Here is a 16,180-nt window from a genome sequence, read left to right on the forward strand (position 1 = left end):
GCAGGGACAGCTGTGACATTGCCTCCCTGCTCTGTGACTCAGCCCTTGTGGTACAGAAAGCCTCACCCTGAACTCCCCACCCAGCCAAAAAAAGGGGGATTTTCCCACTCGGTGTTCCTCCAGTCAGGGACTCTTAACTCTGCAAAAAGGGGTTCTACTGAATTGCTGCAGAACTTCTGGTTTTTGTACTCAATGAGAAGCTGCCTTTTCAGCTGGGGTAGGCTCTCAGCAGAGGTGAGGCCATTTCCCCCGAGCTCTGGCAGGTGGAGGAGCCCCAGCAGGTGCTGTCCCTGTGCTGGCAGCTCTGGCAGATGTTGGCCAGGCCCTCGCCGAGAGCGGGGCTCACCAGGGTCACCAACACAAGTGTTTCACTCCTTTCATTAGCACAGTGCCTAGAAAGAGAAAGGCAGACGTTATGCCCCTCTGAAAGAGAAATTAACTCCGCTTTGAAGTGAGTTGCAAAACAAGAGAAAAAAAGACCCAGGGAAGAAATCCTGCAGCTCTGAGCGAGGCTGTGCCACGCTGCTGGCCCCGTATGGCTGAGACAAGGCATTGTCATCTCTGGCCCCAGGGCTGTTGGTGGCACAGTAAAGGGAACTGTTCGGTTTAATTGGAAGATGAGCAGTGATTGTATTTTTGTAACCTATTAGATTGCACTGCCTCTTGGCCTGGGATTGCACTTGGAATTAGAGTCTGGAATATGAGTGAGGGCCCCATTTCTGCTCCCCCCTCATCTTGATTAAATAATGATTTGAAACAAAAAATCCAATAAATACATATCCTGGGTTCCCTTGAGGGCAGCAGTATGTTCACTGCTGAAAGCTGGATGAAGCAAAGTTCAGTGAGATTATTTAATTACTTATTAGGGGTTGTGTGTGGGGGGAAATCCAAATGTTCACATAGAGAGAATTAGATTTGTGAAAGAGCAGGCTCTTTTAAGCCACCCTAGAAAAGTAAAAAGCCATTAGAATTCAGAATCACACAGAATGGTGTGATTCAATTGAGCTCTGTGCAGTGTTTTTAGATGTGGTACTCTGTTTCTGGGTGGCTGGCATGACTTTCAGAAACAGCAAAATGGAACCACAAGCAAAGCCAAGGTCATCCAGTGGGGGGATATGGGGAATTGGTCTGAGCAGACGGGCAAGCTGATCACCCTGAGCCTTGTCCTGGCTCTTGCTGCTGGGCACAACCTCCCCCAGAGCCTGCAGGCAGCCACTGGCTACAGCCTGGTGCCCCAGGGTGGTGGGGCTGAGAAGCTGCTGTGTCCCCCTGGCACCTCCCTTGCCCCACCCAGACCCTCCAGCCCTCACCCAGACTGTCAGCTCCATAATTCACTGATATCCACACCGCCTCTTCCCAGAGCGTTGCTGCCACAGATGTTGAACTACAAAGGAGCTTGTTGATCCTCCCGGTCATTTGACAGACTTTGTGATGTGCTGACAACAGTTGCTGCTTTGAAGGTAGATGTCAGCCAAGGCAGAGCAGAAGCAAGGATGCCAGGTCCCAGAGTCAGTCTGAAAAGCTGGTTTAGAAATGCCAAGAAACTGCTGTATTTCTTGGCAGAAATAAGGGCCTTTCTGTTTAAACTGGGAAGGAACAGAAGGAAGGTATTTCTGTGTGTGATGCTGGTGTCAGTGTCCCTTGGAGCAGCCTTGTGCCCACTCCAAGCTCATCCAACCCCTGCAGCCAGGGAGTACCTCACATGCCGGTTTCATGCCTGTAAGTGAAACATGGTGAAAAGCTGGTTGTTTCAGTGTTAGGATTCAGCTTGAATGCAAACCAAAACCCATCTTTTAAGAAAATTATCTGGTAACGTATTTGAAAGTGCAATACTATATTTTCTGGAATGTGGCTAGGGAGAGTGCAGTGGTCCATAGCACAGAGGTCGGATCTTTTGGGGCTCTGGATGTGGCATCAGGGTTTGAGAAAGAACTGGTGAAAAGCAGAGTTGGCTATTTGGCTCCTTTAGGCTCCTGGGAAATTCCAGTTTCTGCTGGAGTAAGCAAGGACTGGTAAAGAATTGCTAGAGCTGAGAAGCAAGGAGCAGTTCCAGACACTGAAATGAGGACTTGCAATGTGAGCCTCCCCTCATTCCTAGTTGGGAACATTTGGGAGAAGTTTCTTCTCTCTCCTGAGCTTCTGCATTGAAGGTGCAAGTTGGCTAATGAAGAAGGATCACTTCATTTCCCTTGTTTGCTCCTGGGGCTTCTGATTCCTCTGAGCTGGGACTGAGCATCAATTAGAAGTTAGTGTGGGGTGGAGATGGGAGCTCCATTATGGATTTTCTGGGATGAACCAATCCCTTATCCCAGAAGCATTAGTGCTTCTCTCCCTGGCAACACAGAAAGTACTTGGAGATCCTCCAGCTCCAGGTGCTTTCAGAGCACCAGAGTATTGTGGTCATCCCTCTGCAGACTGTGCTGAGAGCTGCTGTGGGTGTTGGTAGCTCTGCTCTGGTTTCAGTTGCTGCTGGTTCAGCACCTGTGTCTGAGTCAGCTGTCCCTGTCCCAGTTAGCACCTTGAACTGGGCTGGGAGCAGCTCTCCCTGGGGACACAGATTGAATGCCACAGGCAGGAGTGTGGACATGGAGGCACCATCTGAGAGGATGAAGGAGATACATGTGAAACATGACACAGGCTGAGTCTGCAGCCCCTCTGAGCATGAAAAAGCCATCCAGTCCAGAGCTAAACTTTCCAAAGGGACTGGCCCTGTGCCTGCTGTGTGACAGCTGATCCAGGTCTCCTCTGCTGCCTGAGATAGCACCAACATTGCAATGTGGTTTTTTGGCTCAGAAGGCCCCAGATTGGTGAGGGCATGGCCCAGATCCCCAGTGTGGAGAGCACAGCGTAGATGGGGGCATTGTGTGCCCCAGAGCGTGGCGTGAGGGCATGTGCACGTGTTTGAGGGAGTATGGCTTGCTGGGAACACGTTTGGAGGACTGTCCTGAGTGGGGGGAGCCAGACCTGTGTGTCCACACCCTAAGAACCCTGCACCAAACCTCATGGGTGGGTTTGAGGAGAGTGGAGGCTCTGAGTGAAAGAGGAGGAGGCCACATGAGGGTGCAGATGTGTGCATTGGGCTCTCACCCCATCGCAAGGGCAGATGTTAGCACTAACACAGCCTCACTCCCAGTGCTGCCACGTTCCTGAGCTGGCTCAGGTAACACCAGTGCAGTTAAAAGTGAACTATAAAATACTGAAATGCTGTAAATCCCCTCAATGGTGCTCAGGGTCCCAGAGAATAGCCCTGCCCAGGTCAGTCTATGTGAGTTTGAGGTCCTTGTTGTGTTCAGCAACCCAGCCAGGGTGTGGCTGGCCCCCTTGCAGAGGCTGGCAGGAGCAGGGCTGCCGTCCCCTTCCCCACAGGTCTCTGATACACAGCGTGGGGATATTTCTCCTCCCCTATTCTTTTGCTTCTAAGCTCACTCGAGTTCCCTTTGCCATTTCCATCCAACCCAGGGGGATTCAGTGCAAGCTGCAGCTTTCAGCACAAGCCATCAGCCTCCAGGAATGGGCTGGACAGGCTAATTTAAAGCAGAAGGAAACAAAAATGAATAATAAGGGAGACAAGCAAGCAGACAAAAAGCAGTCATGAGATTTGCATAGAGGAGGCAGCAAACAGTTGGCAGTGTGGATTGAAGAGAGGGTTTATGTTTTTTTCATGTAATTTGAGACTCTAATGATGGACTTATGTTGCCCGCTCTTCCTTTTTTCTTACACCTTACCTACTAAAGGAGGAGTTCTTGATGGGTAAGTGGATGCTATCCGCAAGACACCAGGGAATTTATTAGAGGTCACTTGAGCGCATTAGCTGTATCTTCTTCAGGGGGTAAAAAGCACACAAAGAAGTATCTGTATACCTTTTATTTCCAAAGGGATTTTTCTTTTTCCCCCCTCACCCTCTTTTTTAATTTAATTTTTTTTCTTTTGTTCTTTTTTTTTATTATTATTTCAAAGTGATAAGCTTATTTATTTGCCAGTTTTTGCTTTGTACAAAAGCCTTTAATTTTATTTGATTTGGGTTTTTGTTGCTTATTTTAGTGACATTGGTTCAGCCACTTTATTAAGGAAGCTTAAAAAAATTCACTCATCCAAGTTTTTGTTTCATTTTTGTTTTCTTTGCAAGGATTATTTAGGGTTTTTATATGTATGTACCCCCTTTTTTTTTCCTTCCCTCTTTAAGGTTAAATAAGGGCTTTGTCCTCTGTTACATTTTTTTTTGTTTAGTTAGTTATTTATTTTAATTCTTTGGTTGCCCACTTACTTTGTTGAACTCTTTTGTTTAACATGAACCGCATGCTGATACTCTTTGCATGATCTCTAAATCTTCCCGTTATTATAGCAGGGGGAAAATAAGTTTCTTCTTACTGTGGATTTCTTTTAGGGATATGTGCTTTTGTTTTATTCTCCTTCTTTTTTTCTTTCTTTCTTACTTTGTTTCTTTCCTTTCCTTTCCTTTTGTTTCAGTGCATCATGATGGTAAAATTTCTGGGTTTATTTGAAAAAAAAAAAAAGCAAAGTAAAACCGAAAACAACCCCCCAAAAACCATTCAAACAATGCCAAATGGCTTTTTTGCTTTCAGATCTCTCAGTCAGGGTCTTCTGCTGACCTCTTTACCAAAACAGACAGCCCGCCTGGCAACCTAGCCAGCCAGAATGGAGAGTATCATGAATATGACTCAGGAAACGATACTTCCTCCCCTCCCTCCACTCAAACGAGCTCATCCAGGTCAAAGGACAGCCAGGAGAAAAGAAGTCTAGTCCATGATGGCTTTGGCCATGCCTTCTCGTCCGGGAAGCCCAAACTGGCCAACAGCGATAACAGCTCTGATTCAGGAAATTCCTTCACCAGTTGCTTTTCCCAGACCAAGGGAACAGCTTTGGAAAATCTGTCTCCAGATGCCCAGGGACAAGACCGAAGGTCAGTGATTACCAGTAGCTGCTGCAGGCAGCCCAATACCTGGTACGTTGTTGCTCTGTGTCTCCTGCCTGCTGGCCAGTTGCCGTGGTGAGCTGGCAGGGAGCTTTCTGTGCTCTGGAGGCAGGCAGGTACCAACCAGACCCACGGTCTTGCCAGTCTGGAGTCCAGAACCCAGCAAGGACCAGTTACTGTAGCCTGAAGAGGAAGATAAAACCCAGCCATCACATCCTGGACATTGCTTGTGTCAGTGCTTTGGCATTGCTGTGGCTCATGCAGGGTTTGGGCCTGGGTCAGGCTCTGTTCACAGCACATCCCTGCTCACCTGGGCACAGCCATGTCAAAAAAGTCTCTGGCCCTTCAGGGCACAATCTGAAAGGAGCATCTGGGGGTTGCCATGCTAATTCTCCCTCTCTGCCTACTGTGGGGAAGGGGAGTGGGGTTTGTTTCCACTAAGATCATTATGGGCTGTTCTTTCACCTGTCCAGTGAGCCAAATCCATCCCCCTTCCCCTTCCCAGCTCATCCAGCACAGCTCAGGATGCCAAGACAGCATCTCCTGCCAGTGGGGAGCACAAGGAGGGGCAAGTACTTGGCTGGCTGCAGGATGACACAGCAGCAGCTCTGCACTGGGGCCACTGGGCATCCAACCACCACCCAGTGCCACAAGCCATCTTCAGGAGAGGGGAGTAGCTGCCAGCCTCCATCACTGCCTCCCATTCCTGGGTTTGCCAGGGGATGTTGGGAATGAGGGTGCTGAAGCATGGTGGCTGGTACCCAGGGCTGTGCTCAGGCAGTGGTTGTAGGGAGCTCTTCCAGCTCAGGCCCTTGGGTCCTAAAGGCTGAAAGTTAGAGCCAGGACATGGTTTGGAGCACTGAATGTGACAGGAGGGAGCCAGGGTAATGGCTTTTAGTAAGAAGAAGCCTCATTTTTCAGTCAGAGGGTAAAATTTTAGGTCTGTCTGTACTTTTCACGTGGAGACTCCAGTGGGATAACTCTGCCTTCACATGGGTGGAGCTGGGATTGCAGCTGGCCCTGGCTGCTGGGAGGCTGCCTGGCTGCTGGGCTCTGACCCCAGTTCATTCCCAGAGCATATCTGGAAGAGGAGAAATTCACACAGCGCTGTCCAAAGGCAACAGTTCATGCCTGCTCAGTGCCCACTCATGCTGCTCCACAGCCAGGCTGGAGCACAGCCCTTGCCCTGCCATGCTCTGCCTTTCCCCTGCTCCAGCACTTTTCCCTTCACTCCCTGCCCAGGACCAGCACTGCTCACTGGCCTGACCACGCTCTGCCAGCCAGACACCTCTGGTGTGTTGGGCATGGGGCACGTGAGCTGCTGCTTGTGCCATCCAAGAGCTCTTCCACACCTCTTCTCCCTGGCAGAGCCTGGAGGGTGAGCTCTTGGACTCTGGCCCACACATGTGGGCTCTTCTGCCACAGCAGCCTGGGGAGCTGAGAGGTCTTTTTTACCCCCAGTTAGGGAATGGAAGGATGGGAATATTTATTTGCTGGAGCATGGTGCTCCCCTCAGCCAGGGACCAGTTCCAGTTGAGCCACAGCTTCAAAAAGCATCCAAATATATGTTCACAGAGCGTGCCTATCCTCATGTCTCGGTTCCTCAGAGGAGAAGAAGCGAAACTTCCTCCCCTCACCAGCCCCCAGCTCCCCGCTCAGGCCTGGCTCCCGCAGCGACTCCTACACCAGCACGGGCAGGTCCTCCCCCGGCTCCAGCCGCTCCCGCTCCTCGCACCACAAGGCCTCTCCCAGGTACTCCCGAAGCAGGTCCTGCTCCTCGGGAAAGAGGTAAGGCCACCTGGAACGACTGTCTCTGTCACCCTGGGCAGGTTCCTTGCAGAGGGAGGTGTAAGAGTTTGGGGGATGCCTAAGATCGACAAGGTTTGGGGCGAGCTGGCCACGCAGAGCTGGTGTGAGACCCTGGAGAACGGGACATCTCTTCCCCCTTGTGATTTGGAGTAGTCTGGTACACCCTCACCCTCCAGCATCTTTAACTCTTTTTTGGTTTTTTCCTATCTCCAGGTCCTCCACACGTTCCCCCAGCTATTCCTCCAAATCCTGCAAAAAAAGTCCTGGGAGTAGAAGTTCAAGACCTCGCCGGAGCCCCAGTTACTCCCGCTACAGCCGTAGCAGGTACAGCTGTCTACTCATGTGGTATTCACTGTCCACTCACGTGTGGAACCTGCTGCCTCTCACTCTCCCCATGCCTCCATCCCTGTCATGCTGCTGGGAGTGGTGGGCAGAGCCCGAGGCTCCAGCTGGGCCTGCCCACACAGCCAGCATCCCCTGTCAGAGAGGGACCTGATTGCATCAAAGAAAGACACTCCACTTTTTAGAGTCACAGCTCTGACAAAGAGTTGTCAGGCCCAGGGAAGTGCCCCTGCTGTGAGGGCAGATGCCAGGTACCCTCAGGCTGGCACTCACAGCCTTGAAGAGGGAAATGCAGTCCAGGCACCTCTACTCCCACCATACTCCGTAGGAAACAGTCTCACAGTTCAACGCTCGAGAAGCCTTTGGCAGGTTTTCCTGATAGCACCTGCGCTGCTGTGAACATTTTGCAACCTCAAAATCTTACATTCTCAGGGTCGATTCTTGCAGGCTTTGACAGTCCCTGTGCTGGTGAGGAGAACATTTCCTGCATGCAGGGATCAGGCAGGTCCTTGACCTGTAACGTGTTGCTTTGCAGATGGCACCGAGCAGGGTGTATGAAATCAGCCACGCTGCACAGAAGGGCCTGTGCTGACGTGTACGGGAATTTAACAAAAGAGAAAACCATAGCAACACCGGCACTCCTTCTGGCGAGGCTTGCGGAGCCCTGCAGGGCTACCAGGCCCTTGGCTCACGTGGGGCCTTGCTGGCAGGGCTGCTCCTGCCAGCTCCAGCAGCACAGCCAGCAAGAGCTCAATACAGACTGCACCCACAGGCACAGGTCCCTGGGAGCCATCTTAGCTTGGCGGTGCAAAGCCACTGGAAGACGCTGCTGGAAGCCCTGGATGCAAGCAGTGGTGTCCAGTCTCTTTGTCCAGCTATGTCAGTGCTCAGGGGTGACGCCACCAGAGCGCTTAGAGTGTCCCTTTTGGAGCTGAGCATCCTCTGCTCACCTGTGCATCCCCATCCCTGCGCCACCCCCAAAGCCCCCGCAGTGACGGTGCTGTGCCCTCCGCAGGGACCGCGAGCGGGAGCACAAGTACAGCTCCAGCGAGAAGGAGTCGCACCGGGAGCGGCAGCGGCGCCGTCGCTCCTATTCCCCCCTGAGGAAACGCCGGAGAGACTCTCCCAGCCACCTGGAAGCTCGGCGCATCACAAGGCAAGGGGATGCTGGCCCATCCTTTGGAGACAGGCTCAGCTGGCACTTCCCGGGGGGATGAGGGCTGACCGTGGGTCCCAGCCCTTGCCAGAGGAGGTTTCTCTGGGAGACCGGTTTCCCTGAGCCTGATCAGCAGGCCCTTCCACCCCTCCCCTAGAGCTTGGGGATTTCCAGCTGGAGGCAGAGGGAGGATGGAGAGGGTCTCAATTTACAATAGCTAGAAGGAAATCAGAAGATGAAGTCAGAGCAGGGACTCAGGTGCATTCCCTCACAGGCTTTTTATTTCACCCTGCCCTGTGGTAGATGTCCCACACTGGAGAGAGTCAACTATTGACTCTAATCTACATGCAGAGGGCTCTTGGGGACAACACCAAGTAGTGCCCAGCAGACTGAACAGCTGAGACATTCCCCAGGGCTGTGGGGGCGGGTGGTTTGAATCCCAAGGCTCTACCTGATCTCTTTTTCCTTTTAAACAAACGCAAACACATTTTTGGGAGTGTTGTGCAGAGTAAACAGTGCTTTTTGGACATTTTGGCAGCCAGTCTGTCCTTGCGTTGTTGGTAACCCACATCTCTCTGTCCCCACAGTGCCCGCAAACGCCCCATCCCCTACTACCGTCCCAGCCCCTCCTCCTCCAGCAGCGCCGGCAGCTATTCCTCCTGGTCCAGCAGCTTCAGCCGCTCCCCGAGCCGCAGCCGGAGCTACTCCAGCTACCGGACGAGCCGGAGCCGAAGCTGGAGCAGCAGCCGGAGCTCGGGCCCCAGGAGCAGCCGCAGCAGGAGCAGGAGCTATGACTCAGGAGCCAGCTCCGACAGCCTGCGTCGTTAGGGAGTGCCACTGCTGGCTGACAGCGGGTGCCGGCGTCACCGCCACATTCCTGGCATTCTCCGCTTCCTTCCCACCTACCTGGCCATCGATAGCGATCATCCCCGATACTGACGTGGTGGCATTGCCGGGTCCCCCTTCCCCGGTTCGGAGTAAGAGTCCTGGATCAGTCCCAGCTCCCCAGGCCAGGCTGGAAGAAGGGTCGGTGCTTTATAGAGGGTCTGTCACGACAGACCTGCTCCATCCTCCCCGATGCTCCCATCTCCCCATTGCTACTGCTCTCCAAAGCACTACCAGCGGGTCCAAAGGCAAGATTCTGCTCCTTGCTCTTCTGACAAACCAGGAAGCAATCAATTAACTTCTGTTGGAGAGACAGACCCAGCTGGGGAGGAGTTTGCTTCGGTGATGGGGGGGATGGCTGTCCCCACCAAGGCGAGTATCACATCCTTTGGGTCTCTCCTCCAGAGCTGCTGCCCACTCTGCAGAGAAAATACTTATTTTTTGCCAGTCAGCCAGTCCCTGCTATAATTAGAAGGCTAGAAATCCCTCCTGATGTACTTGCTGGGGGGAAAAAAGGCTGTTTGCTCTTTCTCCTGCCCTTTCCTACCAGGTAGCAGCACCTTTTGCAGTGTTGTTTTTTCCCCCCAGCACTGAATAGCTTGCAAACCACCTGCTGAGGTCTGCAGCAGACCTGGGGCTGGTGAGGCACAATGGACAGGGGAGGTGGTGCCGTGCTGTGCTCCGAGGGCCAGGCCACGTGTGGGAGACAGTGGCCATGGGCTTCCCTTCTCGGGGCAAGCCTCAGACAGTTTGGGTTTCAGTTCTTCAGGGACCATTGCCCTCAGAGTGCATTGCTGGTGGGACCAGAGGGAGGTGCAGAGATAGCAGCTGTGGGGTGCAGTCAGAACACACAGGGTTAAAAGGGCATTGCAAGAGCCAGGGGACCCCAATTCCCCTTCCTCAAAACACGCAGCAATTTCAGGGAGGATTCCAGGCAATCGTTCCTCCTTGAGCCCCTCTGGCTGCCCCAGGGCAGGATCAGCAGCACAGGCTGCAGCAGGATGCACTGGTGCCCCAGTTTGTTACTGGGAGGCCAGAGCAGTGCAGGGGGACAGGAAGGGCCCCCCACTAATTGCCTGTTTTTCCAGGGAGCCACAGGCTGTCCTGGGCCCTGGGGTTTTGTCTCCCTGCCAGCCCAGCTGCCTGCGCAATTACTGTGTTTTGCTGGTAACAAAGGCTTCTCCCAGCACAGGCTGAGCTGGTGCTGAGGAGTTTATTTCTCTTACAACACCTGGGTGCTTAGAGACGCTAATTTGGGCTTAAGACTTCCCTCCCTCCCTTTTTCCATCCCCTCCCCTTCCATCCTGCACGATTATTAACGAGTTTGGGCTTAATGAGTCAAGGAGGTGTGTGTTGTTTAAGTGTTACAGCAAAGGGCTGAGTGGAGCCACCATCTGCAGGAGGAGTGGGGGTAGAAAGGAATAGAACCCACCCCCCATCTACAGAATTACCTACAGGCCCCTGACAGCCAGAGAAGGGACAAAGCAGCAAGGGGAGGAGGCCATGAGCTGCTGTGGTGGAAGTGGATGATCACCTCAGCAAGCCCATAAATCTGTTATCTGTTGGAAAGGTACAGCAGCACAGGCAGGGATTCCATCTGGGTGGTACAAGAGGAAGTTTTATGTCAGGGATCTCTTTCCCTGTGTCTTTCCTGGTGCTGGTCCCTCTTGTCCTGTGCCTTCAAATGGCCAAAACTCTTTCCCAGACCCTCATCTCCCACCTTGCTTGCTGAAGGCAGTGTGAGGATGAGGGAGCTGAAGTGGAGAGCTGGGCACTGGTATGGTTGGTGGCTTAGTGGGGATGCGTCCATCTTCTGGAAGGGCCCTTTCTAGGACACAAAGAGAAGCGCTCCTGGTAGGGCTGAGCAAATACTCCAGGGCTGTGGCTGAGGGATGAAAGACAGGATGGAGCTACCTTCCCTCCTGTGCTGGCCCCAGCAGCTGCCCCTTGCCCACCTTCTGCAGCAAACTCCCTCTCAAAAGGGCTGAAAACCTCGTGCTTCTTTCCCAAAGAGTCTCCCCAGTTTGATGCTGAAATGCCCCATCCTTCTGCTCCCTGGGAAGATCCAAAGGCAGTGATGGGAACCCAGACCTCCCCAGCTCCACAGTGCTTCAGGAGCAGCCTCCTGCCCCTTGGCACCCCGTAACGCACACGCGGAGCTGTAGCAAGGAAGCAGCGAGCCCGAAGATCCAAAACTAGGAAAGAAAAGAAGAGAGGCTTTGTGCAACTGATGTAAATACCAAACTCACACTCTCTGGAGTCCTCATGGCTGGGGACAGATGATGGAAGCACCACACGAGGGTTAGCAGCATCCACTCCCTGTGGGTCAGGAGATGACCCCGAGGGTTGTGTGGGGCTGATGGCAGCTCCTGCACTCGTCCAGCTGATCCCTACATCAAGGACTGCCTCTGCCTGCACAGTCTGTGGCAGCTAAATGCTCCTGGGCTTTCCCAAGCAGACTTGCATTGGAGTAAATCTCTTTAAATTATTTATTTATTTAACTTATTATTATTATTATTTTATTTTTAATTGTATGTCAGAATGGACCAGTATTTATTTATTCTAATTTCGCCCCCCCTCAACGTTAAGTTATTTTCGGATCTGTTTGTTTGTTCAAATGTATCCATGCCGCCGGTCTCGTGTAAAGGTTTACAGCTCTGGCCCCTCACGGTGAGGTGGCCGGAGGAGTGACAGTCACTCCTGCTGCCACCGTGTCCCTCTGCGCTCCCCGGAGCAGGGCGGAGAGCACGGCACGGACAAAGGGACGCAGGGCAGAGCTGCGTGTTTTCATGTCGGAATCTCGGGTTTCTCACTAGATTTGCGCAGGAATGTGATGGGTGTGACACAGAAACGGGTCTAGGACGGGTGTAGGAGGTGACGGCGGGGGTCTGCTGGCCGGCCGAGCGCGGGGTGCTGGCAGTGCCACCGGGGAAGTGTCGCTGGCCCGGTGCCAGCTGGCCCCGCGCTGTTTGCCTTGGCTCCGCCGCCAGAGCTCAACCCGAAACCCGGCTCTCCGCAGCCACCGCCGCTTTCCCTGGGAGGATGCCGTCGCCAGGACTCCCCTGCCGTGTTTATCCCTGCGCGCTGACCCACCCATGGGAAAACAAAAGAGATGAGACTGTGAGAGACTGAACCCTGCGGAAAGTCCTTGCAAAATCCAGCCTCTGGTGACGGACCTGACCAAGTCTGTGTGTGTATGTGTGTATGTGCACATGTGGATGTACATGTGAGTTTCCCTCGGTGTTATTTATTTTTTAACTTATTTAATATTTTTAGTACGAGCTTTAGTACACCCTCCCTGTTAGTGTACAGACGAGGTTTCTGTGGGTTTGCGTGAAGCTGTGGGTTTTTCTGTCTCTGTGCCTTTTGCCAGTGCTTTTTTTTATTTATTTTTTAATGTTATTTCTCTTATTCACCACTTTTATGGATTTTTGCTCTGCATCCAACATCTCAGATTGCTGCAGGTGCTCTCTGCAAAGAGCAGCTTCGCCTGGTGGAAAGGCAGCTTGGTCATTTTGGTGTTGGTGGCTCTCTGCTGTGGTCAGACACACAAGGGGTGTTCAGGGCTGGCCACAACATCAGGATAATATAATAATAATATCTTAGCTGTTTTTTGGAAGGCCTGTCTCACACTCAAAGGTTCTTTCCCTCCCATGATTTTGAATCACCTCACAAGCATCCCTGCTGCCTTTCCCTGGCAGCTCCCAATGTCTCCCTGACCCTGGAGACGTTGACTCTCCCCATTCACTGGGCCTGCCTTGGCTATGGGTTTGTCCCCACAAGGGACACTTGTCCCACCTCTCCCAACCCCAAGCTCCAGAAAATCCAACACCGTTTCTGCAGGTTTGCTGAGAAGCAAGATGAGGGATGTTTCAAAGCACTATTCTGTTCTTTCTCCATTGGTTTCAGCACTTAGCTGAGCTTTGCTTTATGTTGACTGCAATTTTCTCAATGTTTTTGCTGTTTTGGGGACTGACTTTGTACCAAACTTGGCTGCAACAGTCAATCATCATTATTTTGCTATGCATTGTACATATATTGAACAGGCTGAGAGAACTTGGCCTCTATTTAATATTTATTTCTTCTATTTATTGAGCATTACTTTAAAAAGAGCTATTTGGGTCATGCTGTTGGGTCCATGAAGGCAAGAGCCTTTGAAGTGTTGCCAGATATGTTGGAGAGAGGAAGGCAAATTTGGCTCATTTGGACCTCACCACCAGTACTTGGAGAGAAACCTCATTGTGGTAGAGATGGGCAAGGCAGGAGAAACCTCTCCATCTCCTTGAACCAGCTTCTGTTGACAAATCACGCCCCCCTGGAAAGGTGTGGGGAATTCAGAGGTAACAAACCAGCTCTGGTGGAGGAATAACCCTGCTGCTCTTCCTCTGCCACGTGATATAGGGCTGCCATCACCAAAAATCCCTGGAGTTCTCTGATCTCCCACTGCTGATCTCCTCTTCCCTTTGTGGGGCAGGAACACCGGTCACCCTTTGCATCAGTGATGAGGAAGGGGATAGGATGGAAGTGACTGGCTGTGGTCTCCACCAGGAAGCAAGGATGTCCACCCTGCCCCATCCTGAGACCCTCGTGCCATGTCCTGCTTTGCCCCCTTCCCCAAGCTTTGTGCTTTGCCCTGATGTGAGCTCAGTAGCCAGGGCAGGACTGGGGAGGCCTCCCCTGTTGTCTCCAACACGAGCAGAGCTTGCTGCAGGCATCCTCCCCCAGCTTTGAGGAGAGCGTGAGATGTGCTAAAAATCCCACCCCGTCCCAGTGTCGCTCCACCAACACCGCAGGCGCTGCTCTGCTCCCTCGGGCGGGAGGTGTTTGTGCTCAGCAGCAGGAGAGTGCCCAGCGCTGGGCTGTTCCCACAGAGCTCACCGGGAGCTGCTGCGTGCTCAGCCTCTCAGGGTATTGCTTTGAGAAAGGGGAAGGTTCAGGTGCCTAAGGGAAGACTTTACCCTTTAGGGTCCAGTGGGGTTTTATTACCTCTTCACCAGAGAATACATAATCCTCATGGCTTTGCTGCTGTCTGGCAGTTTGCACGTGACTGGGAGGGTCTCCAAAGCAACAGTGTCATGGTCAAGCACCCCAGTTTTTGGGCTATTGCCTAGAGAACAACACCCTCACCAGCCCAGGGCAGCTCTCCACCTTTGAAACCCGGGCAATGAGGAGAAGATTTAGAACAAAAGCCAAGATGTGAGGAAAAGCCGCGAGGAAACAGTGTCTCTGTTCTCTGCCTGTTGGTTGATTCCACCCCCAACGACACCGGCGCATCTGTTTGAGTTCATTGTAAAGCTCCCCTTGCTCTCCATCCACATGCGTTCTGTATCCTTTTGTCTTCCTGGGTGTTTGAGTTGTTAGCCTGGTTAGAAAAAGGTTCCAATAAAGGTTCGGACAGTATTTCCTTTGCATCATGTTCCTTTTGGATACAAGTGCGTGCGGTGGGATATTTCGGGTTGTTTCAGCTGCTCTGCAGGGAAGGGCATGTGCCTCCACTCCCAGCTGCCGAGGACTGGCTCCTCAGGCACTGACTGAGGCAAAAAAATTGTGGGCTAGTATTTCTGGCAGTTCTCCATTCCCTGCTGGGCCAGGCTCCTGCTGCCCTTTGCCAGGCCCTTTGGATCCCCCACCCTGTTCAGACACTGGGAGTCCAAGCCAGAAATGCATCCATCTCTCCCTGGAGGTCACACTGGGCTCCCCAGGGCTCTCCTCGGGGCTGTGCCCTTCCCTTCCTGCACAGCCCTTGCTCCAAGCCCTGCACAGAGCTCCCATGCCACAGGGCCCTGCCGTGGTCACCTCCTCAGCAGGAGCCGGGGACACTGGGGACTCTCCAGTCCCCAGGCGAGCAGCAGCACTGGGCCATGTCCCCAAGCTCCTCAAGAGGGCTCAGGTGGGAGCCCAGGGAAGGTCTGGACGTGGCACAGATGGATCGTGGGGACACGGGGCAGCATCCCCAGGTCACTCGGGGAAGAAGGGGGGCTGCAAGGGCACTTTTTGTTTCCCAGAGCTGATGTCGTGGGGTGGCTCGGCGGTGGGAGGCAGCCGGGAGGATTGGAATGACAACAGGAGCTAAATTGGGATGGCCCAGAGAGGGTGAGAGCAGGCGGGAGGAGGGGACGCGTGACTAATCGGGATGAAGAAGGCGACAGAAAGAATTCCTGGCCGGGGAGGGAGGATGGCCTGGAGCTATGTGGGAAACGTGGGATGGGGGATGTTATGAGGCTCCTGGAAACACGGCAGGATCGTAGGACTGCCTGAAACCACCTCGGGGCTTGTCCCTCTCACCCCGTGCGCTGGTATTTGCCCAAGGGGGTGCAGATCCTGCTCCCCAGCCACGCTGATGTGTGCCCAGCCTAGGCTGTGTGTGGCAGTGGCCCCCAGGACTGTCCCCGCACTGTCACCCACGGGCACCAGGAGCTCCCAGCCGGGCAGAGGCAGCCGGGCAGGACAAAGGACTGGAGGGGGATGCTCACATCCCTCCACCAGCAGCTGCTTCCCCGCACCAGGAGTACTCAGCTGGCACCTGGGACATCCCAGGCACCTCCAGGTATCCCTTGGGACCTTTGTCTCCATGCACGGCGGGCAGCCCTGCCCTAGCCGTGGACAGGCAGCTCCCTGCCCCCAGCGATGCTGCGGTGATTAATGCCACGGAGTGACCAGCGGCTGCATCCCTGCGCGGCCCGTGCTGCATTAAAGCATTCCTGCTGCAATTACTTCCATAGAGTCCATTAGAAAAATTGCAGATGCTGGAGAGAAGGAGCATGATGCAGAGCCAGGATGCGGCATGAGGAAGTGGTTCCGCAGCCAACGTGACCCTCACTGATCACATCCCATCCTCCAGCCCACCGGAGCCGTGCCTGCATCACCTCCACGGGGACACGGTCGCTGCCAGCCGTACCCCCGCCCGTGGCCGGGCTGGGGGCCGTGTGTCCAGCCGGGGGCCGTGTGTCCGGCCGGGGGCCGTGTGTCCGGCCGGGGGCCGTGTGTCCGGGCTGGGGACCGTGTGTCCGGCTGGGGGCCGTGTGTCCAGCCGGGGGCCGTGTGTCCGGGCTGGG

The 16,180-nt window shown here is 53.6% G+C and overlaps 1 protein-coding gene across 9 annotated transcripts in view; it reads left to right on the forward strand.

Annotated features, from left to right (window-relative positions):
- SRRM4 (serine/arginine repetitive matrix 4) overlaps nt 1–14,525 on the forward strand; it is a 46,781-nt gene extending 32,256 nt beyond the window's left edge. For all 9 annotated transcript variants that reach the window (XM_086855886.1, XM_086855887.1, XM_086855883.1 and 6 more), the window contains 5 exons: nt 4,584–4,921; nt 6,509–6,721; nt 6,956–7,066; nt 8,100–8,240; nt 8,828–14,525. In XM_086855886.1, coding sequence (XP_086712012.1) covers nt 4,584–4,921; nt 6,509–6,721; nt 6,956–7,066; nt 8,100–8,240; nt 8,828–9,068 — 1,044 coding nt within the window. In that variant the 3' untranslated portion in view covers nt 9,069–14,525. The remainder of the gene's footprint in view (nt 1–4,583; nt 4,922–6,508; nt 6,722–6,955; nt 7,067–8,099; nt 8,241–8,827) is intronic.
- Nucleotides 14,526–16,180: the final 1,655 nt, after the last annotated feature.

This window comes from Cyanistes caeruleus, chromosome 18, assembly GCF_971803275.1.
Source record: "Cyanistes caeruleus chromosome 18, bCyaCae1.hap1.1, whole genome shotgun sequence".
Taxonomy (NCBI): Eukaryota; Metazoa; Chordata; class Aves; order Passeriformes; family Paridae; genus Cyanistes; species Cyanistes caeruleus.